The sequence below is a fragment of the Anas acuta genome, chromosome 15 (assembly GCF_963932015.1).
Source record: "Anas acuta chromosome 15, bAnaAcu1.1, whole genome shotgun sequence".
Taxonomy (NCBI): Eukaryota; Metazoa; Chordata; class Aves; order Anseriformes; family Anatidae; genus Anas; species Anas acuta.
In genome coordinates, this window is record NC_088993.1 from 10,767,914 (window position 1) to 10,776,375 (window position 8,462).

The following is an 8,462-nucleotide window of genomic DNA, read 5'->3' on the forward strand; positions in this document are numbered from 1 at the left end:
AAATCTAATGCACAAACCATGGTTATGCCTTAGATTTTACAAGTAGAAATTGTTTCCTGGCTTTATTTTACTACAAGCCTTTCAAGAAACATCCTGCAAGGCTGGAGTCCAGGTTGTGGTGAATTTTATGGTGCCTTTTGTTCCTCGCTAGGTCATCCGTTGGTGGTTTCTGGGGAGCAAAGAGTCAACATGGCTAAAGCGAGAGTCAAGCAGAACTACGGGCAGCTGGAGAAGGAGTTCCAGAAGCAAAAGGCAGAGCTGAAATCAAACGACGCTTCAGCTAAGATGGATATCTCCAATATCCGCATCAAAGAGGAGCCTGTGAGTGATGAGGAGCCCATGGACACCTTGGCTTATGAGGGCATGAACAACGGCGTTGTCAACGGCCTCCACGCCGAGGAGGACTCCATGGACACCTTGAACGGCCACTTGCCTGGAGGCTGCGGTGACCGGGTGGCCCAGGAACTGAAGGCGTTTGTGTCCTCAACGTTTAAGAAACAATTTGTACTCACCCTGAGTGAGCTGAAACGGTTGTTTAACCTTCACTTAGCCAGTCTGCCTCCAGGACACACGTTGTTCAGTGGCATTTCAGACAAAATGTTACAGGACATGGTGCTGGACACTGGCTGCAAACAAATTTTGGTGCCTGTAAGTATTATTTTTTTTTTTTCCTCTGGTGTTTAGGGAGGAGGGATGGGGGCCAGTTAAATGTCTGAGCTGTGAAATGTTTGTCTTGGGCTGGACTGGAAGAAAGATGTCCTCTGAGTAAGCATCCAATACTGGATCTGTTGAAACTGCCGGAGGTTTGTCTGAGGTCCTGCTTCTGGCAGGCTCTGCTTTCTCTGCTGCGGGGTAATGCTCGCAGCGCAGTTGGCTCTGGGGCTTTTCCCACCTCCGAGGTGTGGGGCTGCAGTGACTCAGGGTCTCATTGCTCCTGTTTCAGTAACACGACCTAGGGCAGTCCTGGATCTCTTCCCACCAGCTTTCTGCGAGTTGCACAAGCTCCTGACAGGGATGCTGCTGGGGAGGAGAGGTGGTGGTTGTTGCCTGGCCCAGCGGGGCACAGCCAGCAGAGCCCTCTGGGAAGCGCCAAACCCTATCTCCAGCAGGTTTCTTGGGCCAGTCCTTTTCCTCCAGGATTGTTCAGAGATGTCTTTGTTTGTTTGTCTGTGTAGAAATGACATGTGTGATTGCGTGAGTCACAGCAACCGTTGTGTGACAGCAGATTGCTTAGGAAGGAAAAAGTAATTTGGCATCGTGGGAAATAGCCTAAAAGGAAAATAATTTTACGAGTCATCTGGCAGTGCTGATTGTTTTGCAACCAGAAAGAGCTCGGGAGTCGGCTGCCTTTGGTGAGAGAGAAGAGACGTGTGAACTGCTTGAGAGAGCAGGCGAGGCAGAAAGAGCAGGGAGCAGGCAGCCTGATGAGAGAGCCTGGAGCATGGGAGTTGGGAGCCAGCTCAGGAATAAGGAGGCAGAAATAACATGTTCAATCGTGTGCAGAGTGCGTGTTGTGGCACCGGGGAACCTCGTAACAGACATGAGGTGCCACAAGGGAGGCCACCGAGCTTGGTACTTTCTGCTTTCTCTCCTGACAGCTTCCAAGTCCTGGGGTAATGCTGGGCTGGCGCTGCCTCCTGCTGCTGGAGAGACTCTCCTTTGTACACAGTATAGGATGTGCGTTCGCTGTGCTGGTGGCAAATAGCTGAGGTCATTACTGCTGTCTTAATTGGAACTGGGACTGCTTTGCTTTGGAAATGCTGGGAATTTGGGAATGAGTTCATCCCGTCTTCGCTTAAAGGCTGCGAGGAGTGAAAGTGGGATAGGTTCTGCTTTTCAAAAGACAACCTAAATAAAATCCTCCTGAGCACAGGTGGTTGGGAACTTTCTGTCTGGGAAGTCCTGTCACAGGAGCCCCGCAGAGGTGTGGAGATGGCACTGGAAGGTCTCTTGCTGGAGGTCTGCTGTTAGTTTTACTTCTGCTTACCCAAAACTTGAGATCTTCTACAGGAGCCTGCACAAGCCTGTACTGTTATCAGCCATGTAAATTGTTAGCCCCCAAGCCTCCAGCTCATGCTCCAGGGAGGTGGCAGAGGTGCCTGGGCTGGTTTTACCCTTTGCATGGGCTCATATGTTTCAGTATCTCTTGATCATTCCCCTGGACGATTTTGTTTGAACCCACCGAGGCTGCCTGAGCTCAGTGGAAGCCTGGAGGGTTGTTTAGCCTGGGATTTCGTAGTTAGTTGCTCATTAGTTTTCTGTAATTGAAACGGCTTTGGTGATAAAAATCAATGATCTGAGGTAATTAAAGTGATGTTCTGTGGGGGGTGAAGACACTTTTGACTTGCACATTGCCCTATTATGGAAAACGTGTTGCTGGAAACAACAATAGAAACCTAGGCAGTGGAATGCCGGCTTTATTTACAAAGCTGACCTGCTGCACCTGGGGCACAAGATAAATAGTATTTGTGGGGAGCCAGGAGAGGTGCCAGGCCATCTGTAAGTGAGGCCGGGAAGATGCCTGCAGGGTGCTGTGTTTGCCTGTGCTTTGTAGCATCCTCGGCCAGGAGGGACGAGCAGGTCTGGAAAGCGAATCCCAGGCAGGCAGATGCTCCCCGAGCACTGAGGGGGAGCGGGTACGCAGCGGTGGCTGGTTCCTGCTGGCTCCCTTCCCCACTCCGTGGCGTGGCCAGGCTCTGCCCAGACCTGGGAGCTATTTTGGAGCAATCGGGAAATGATGTCAGCATGGCTTCCTCCTGGCTGGGGTAGCAGGAGGGGTGCCTGTGTGTGCTGCCCCGCTCTTACAGGGAGCAGGGCCGCATCACCCCGAGGGCAAAGCACAGCAGTTTGCCTCTAAGGTTGTTTCGGCAGATGAGTTTTTCTGGCAGCGTCAGCCCCCTGCAGACTGGTGTAGCAGGAACACGGGGCTGTCTGGCAGAGGCTATTTTTAGGACATGCTCAGTGCTCCAGCTAGATGCATCCCAAAGCCAAGGGCTCCTCCCCAACAGCTTCCCTTGTAACGTGGCAGCCCTGGGACACGGGCAGCAAGTTGTCCAAAAACTCTGCGATGGCTCTGGGGGCTCACAGCAGGAAGGGCACGGGGTAAATGTTATAAAGAAGGGCTTTAAGGCAGTGGAGAGCTGTTTCAAGGTGAGACTGTAGAGGCTAAGATAATGAATATGGCAGAGAGCGTGTATGGGAGGGCAGGACAGCTGGACAGAGCTGTATGTCTCTCTGAGGAGCCTTTGGTGGCATTTCCGTCCCCTGAGGACCAGAAGTGACAGCAGCAAGCAAGCAGGGAGCTGCTGGCACCAGTCTGTGCAGCAGTTTACGGAGTGAGGCTGGGCAAGGGGAGGAGGTTCTGTGTTTTTTCCCAAATAAGTATTGTGTTGCTTTGGAGGCAGTTTCCTTGCTGAATGGCCAGAGAAGTGCAGCCATGTTCCGGCGTGGCTGAGGCAGGAGTTTGCACTGGTGGCTTTCCCAGAGCGAGGCAGCGCGTAGCTCAGTGCTTGTGCTGCCCTGCAGTTTGCTTCTCCTGCTGCAGCTATCAGGAGAGAGGCTGAAGGGTTTGATTTTATCTGTGCTGAAAGCATACAAGAGGTTGTACTCCTCAATACATGGCATGTCCATATGAGAAGAGAAGTGTGTCAGGTGTTATGAGCCTAATAAACCTGAGTCCTGCCTCTGAACCAAGTAGGAAACTGTGTTATATTCCAGCTGTTTGGGCCAACGTGGGAGCTAAAGCTGCTAATCCCGCTGGACAAAATGCTTCTCCTCTGCAGTAAGATCAGAGGCATTGTGTGAAAGGAGAGGCTGATCTTTCATTCTGTGATGCACGAGTCTCTTGGCGTGGTGTGGGAGAGGCTGGGAAGAAAGGTGTGTTTTGTACAAGCAGCCAGGATTGAGGAATACTGGAACAATCAGGATGGGCTTGTTAGCTTTTCTAAGATGATTGATTGAGGTCGTCTGGGCGGTTAGCAAGGAATAAATTGTTAGTGACAGACAGGAAGAGACATGTCAGGAGTGAAGGCATATTCCAGCATTGCTTGCTAGTTAGTGTTCCAAGGGGAGATGATAAGGCAAATGGACGGTATTCTGTTTTTTTTTTAGGAGTTTGGAGCATGGAGGAGAGGCAGTTGTATTCCTCCTGTGTGCAGGGGCATGAGGCCTCTGCTTCAGAAAAAACGAATGGTGTTTCCTTAGCTTGGCATATGGGGGGAAAAAAAATAACACTTCATTTTTGGAGCCTGAAATGAACAGGTGTCTGGTTCACTCTCCATTGGTGTTCAGTCTTCAGGAGTCCTGTAGTGTGTCTCAGAGCAGAGATCACAAATGCAGCAGAAGCACAGTGCTTGTCAGTCATACCAACCTGGGAGCAGTGAAGCAGATACATCCAGGTTAGAGTCTGAATGTCTGAAACTGGCCACTGGAGACTTAAAAATCTCCAGAAAGACCCTGCAGTGCGCTTGATGCTCAGTTGAATAATGCTTTGGGTGTTCTGGAAACAATGCATCTGACAGGAAAAGCCTATACGTCTTGCAGTGAAATACTGGCTGAGGTGCAAGCCTTAGCACTGCTGTTCTGGCACTTGGTGGTTGTCCTCTCTCCAACAGGAAACTGTGCCCATGCCCCCCATTCAGGGGGTCCAGAGTGCCCAGCAGCCCCAGTTTAAAGCTCTGAAATGGTTGGTGGTGTGCCTGTCACCCTGCTGAGGATTACCCCAATGTGACCAGAAGCATCAGTCAGACATCACTTGGACATACTAAGGCACAGATCAGGATGCTGGAGTGCTCGTCCTATTCTCTAGGCCATAATTACCCCCTCGTTCAGGGTCTGTGTGCTGCAGGATGGATTACATGTGGCTTGTGTTCCTTGGCTGCGGGATGGATGTGCCTGTGCAGGCATGGGGGCTACCGGAGGGAAGTTACTGCTTTGAGTGTGGGGTGGGAGAGGAGCCTGTGTTGTTTCAGCAATTCTCATTACGTGGCCACAACGTTTTTGACTCACTGATGGGTGTCAAGGGATACTGTATCGTAGAATCATTAAGCAGAACTCATTAAATAGGTAGTTATTTTTAACAGCCTCTTGTTCTCAGTTTCCTCCACAGACTGCTGCTTCACCAGATGAACTAAAGGTTTATGCACTTTGGGAAGCCGGTGACACTTATGATCAGGTAAAGGCAAAAAACAGTGACCCTTCCAAATACATGGTTAGTGAGCATTTGGCAGCGACTGAATTTGTGTTTCCTGAAGTGGTACAGCAGGTAGGTTTTTTTACCCTTTCCCTAAGGAAGTCTCCAGTTTTCAGTACCACTGAAAACTCTCCAGCTGAGAGGAAGCTCTCAGATCGCAGGTTGATCGTCACTGTGTCAAGACCAAGTGGTGTGGACAGAACCATTTTATGTTGGTAATTTGTGTTAGTAACTAACTTAACTCAGTGGAATGCAAATAATGCTGAACCTGGGAAGAGAAAGGATTCTAGAATGTGGGCCTTACACCGGGATCCAGTCCAATTTTCTTTTTTTTTTTTTGTTGATGGTAACACATTAACCAGTGATTATATAATGCTGATACCTGGTGTATCTGTTTATATTTAGAATAGGAAATGATTACAGCATGTGTGAGCATCTCTTGAGTTTTAATTGATACCAGAGTAAATGAAGTGGAAGGAAAGGCAGCCTAACAAAGTATAGATGGATAATATAATTGCTGTTTCTGTGACCTAAGTAAGTGTTTATAGGGAAATCTTATACATTGTTCTAGAGAAAAAGCAGTATCCAGCCTTCTGGCTGGAGTTGACTACGAGTTACATGAGAAGCATTGAGAGGAGTAAGTCAAAGCTCCTTCTTCAACATGCTTTGTGCCTTTGGAGGTGCCACAGGTCACAGGATAGGTGCAGATCCTGTGACAGACAGGGCAGAGATGGGGTCTGGAGAGATCACTGTAGTGCCCTAAGAAAATAGGAGCAGACCTAATAGACAGCAGATATAAATGGGACGGAATAAAGTTTCAAGATTATGAAGCAAGAATCCTCTAATGCAGTTCAGTGAATGCTTTGTACAGACTAATGCACGTGCAGTTTTGTTGTAGAGAAAGCTAAAAATGTTTGTTCCCTTTATATTAATTATATTTTTTCTTCTGAAGCATCGCCAAGTTTTGCTTGAAATCTTTTCGAAAAATTATCGAGTGCGCAGAAATGTCATTCAGAATCAGTTGAGTCAAGAATGTGGAGAAGACGTAAACAAGCAGGAGGTGGATAGAGTGTTAAAGGTAAGTTTCTATTCAGCTGTGGGTTTGATCCAATTAATGCATGAATTTTTAATGCTTTGGTTTGACCAGGGGATATTTTACCTTGAGCTGACAAGTGAACGTGATGCTATAACAATTGCTGTTGGAATGTGGACAGAGCCTATTTCTCAGCCTGTTTTCTTAAAACTAACACTTGTCTCATTCTACCTTCTTTCCCTTTGAAGAGTAGTGATTGTGACTTCCATGTTGTTTGGCATTATTGCAGCAAATCCTTATTTAAGAAACATCAGAGTTATTTTTAACATCAGAGTTATTTTTTTTTTAAATGCACTGGAATGTTAAATAATGTGGAGTTAAACATTAAGGTGGTGGGAGTGTTCAGTGCAGTGTTCTAAGCATACCAGCTGCCTGCTGTTGGTTAATGCTGAAGAACACAAGTGCCATCTATTCAGAAGGAAATGCATTTCATTCTATAGTAGGACTTAGAGTAGTGCAGAGAGCAAAACCATAGCCAAAATAAGCATACAGAGTACTAGGTAACACATTTCGTAGAGAATGTTTATTTGAAACCTTTCATCTCTGTCTTTGAAGATGAGCCATTTACTTTCTAAAGAAGCTTAAGGTATACAGACCGCACAGGCCATGATTGACAAACCTTAAAAGTGATGCAGGGTGGCTAAGCAGAAGGCTGCCAACTAGTGTGATGCTTTAATCACTGTTGCTGGGCCTTTCCTCACCATCACCCACTTCAGTAAGTCAAGTGTTGAAGTACTTTATTACGTTGGGATCTGTAAGCAGAATAATAGCATGTATGAAAAATTACAGATCTGTTGCTGTGATAGTAAGCAAACTGGTCTTGCTTGAAAGAACCTGGTCTTAGTATTAAAATAAGCTCAGACATTTCTGCCTGCTAATCAAGACGGTATTTCATGTGGCTTGCCTCTCCTGGAAGGTTTGTCAAGCAACTAGATGAGCTCTGCTATCAGCTCTCCCAAAACATCTAGACAATGTACTGGCATTAGTTTTCACAATGATATTGCTAATTAACCAATAATCTATTTTGGGGAAAAAAATGCTTTCCCTCAACAAACTGGGTACTGTTTATATAAACATAAGTTGTCATGCAACCAGCTTTGTGCTGTGTCAGACTTATTTGTTTTCAGTACATTTGTTACAGAAGCATTTGAATTTCTTTGTTTCTGAAATGAATGTTGAAAGTATGATTTAATGAAACAGGAAGCTTTTTTGACTTCTTTAAACCATGAGAGGCTGGATTCCACTTTGAATGAAATTGGTTTCGTTGACTCCTATTTCCCTAGCTTCATGTGCTCCTTTTTTTTTTTTTCTAATACCCATCAGAAGCAACAGACAGGGTTTGTATTTCTGCGTCTGCAGATCAAGACTGCAAACCCTCTCTCTAGCCTCTGCACTTAATTTCTTATTTGTAGAGTGTTTTTCTTTAAATCCCAAGAATTAAGATCTTTTTTTTTCCATTTAAGTTCCACAGTATCCATTCTGTAGCAGTTCTTAAGTTGTGTTGAATTACCTAAATGGGAGGGCAGAAGCAGAAGAAAGAGAAGCTATTAGCTTAGAACTCAAGAGACTTGGTGTTCATTTAATAGAAATAAGAAAATGAACCACAAGAAAACCCACTTACTGAGCCCCTTTGCTGTGGTGCTTACCAGCTGTAAGCATAGCAGACGTGGTCAGAATACCAAAGTACGGTTCTGAGGTTTGACACTTCAATATCATAGAACATTGCTTCTTGTAAGGCTCCAGCTTTGGTGCTCCCTGTGCACTCCAGCCCTTCCCTCTGCTTGTGTCTTCACCTGAGCTTCAGCCTGTGCCAACCTCTCAGTTCCTCTTTCCTCAGCCTTTCTTAAGTTGGCTTCTGCATGATTCCCTCCATTTCCTCCCCCCAAAAAGCATGGCTTCTTGCTGCCATCACATTGTTTATCCTGCTTGTGCCCTTTCAGCCTTCCCCCCTCTGTGTCTGTCATCTTAATTTAAGTTATATGATCCTCAGGGCAGAGATAACCTGCAGCTCTGCATTCATGGTCTCATTTGTGCTCTGGAGGGACTTACTGATCACATTTACCATCACAAAGCCAGTAATGGTTCCCAAAACAGGCAGGGTACAACTTAACTGTGGTAGTCCCTGAGCCGCATAGCTTAGTGCTGTGGGTGCTGATGGACTTTCCCTTTCCTCCCCAG

The 8,462-nt window shown here is 46.6% G+C and overlaps 1 protein-coding gene across 3 annotated transcripts in view; it reads left to right on the top strand.

Annotated features, from left to right (window-relative positions):
* The window catches only part of POLR3E (RNA polymerase III subunit E), a 29,788-nt gene that overhangs the window by 20,467 nt on the left and 859 nt on the right, over window positions 1–8,462 (top strand). For 2 of the 3 annotated variants that reach the window (XM_068699456.1, XM_068699457.1), the window contains exons 18-20: window positions 152–648; window positions 5,096–5,173; window positions 6,144–6,269. In XM_068699456.1, the coding sequence (XP_068555557.1) occupies window positions 152–648; window positions 5,096–5,173; window positions 6,144–6,269 (701 nt within the window). Of the gene's footprint in view, window positions 1–151; window positions 649–5,081; window positions 5,174–6,143; window positions 6,270–8,462 lie in introns of those variants that run through there. The other variant, XM_068699458.1, reaches the window with a different exon arrangement.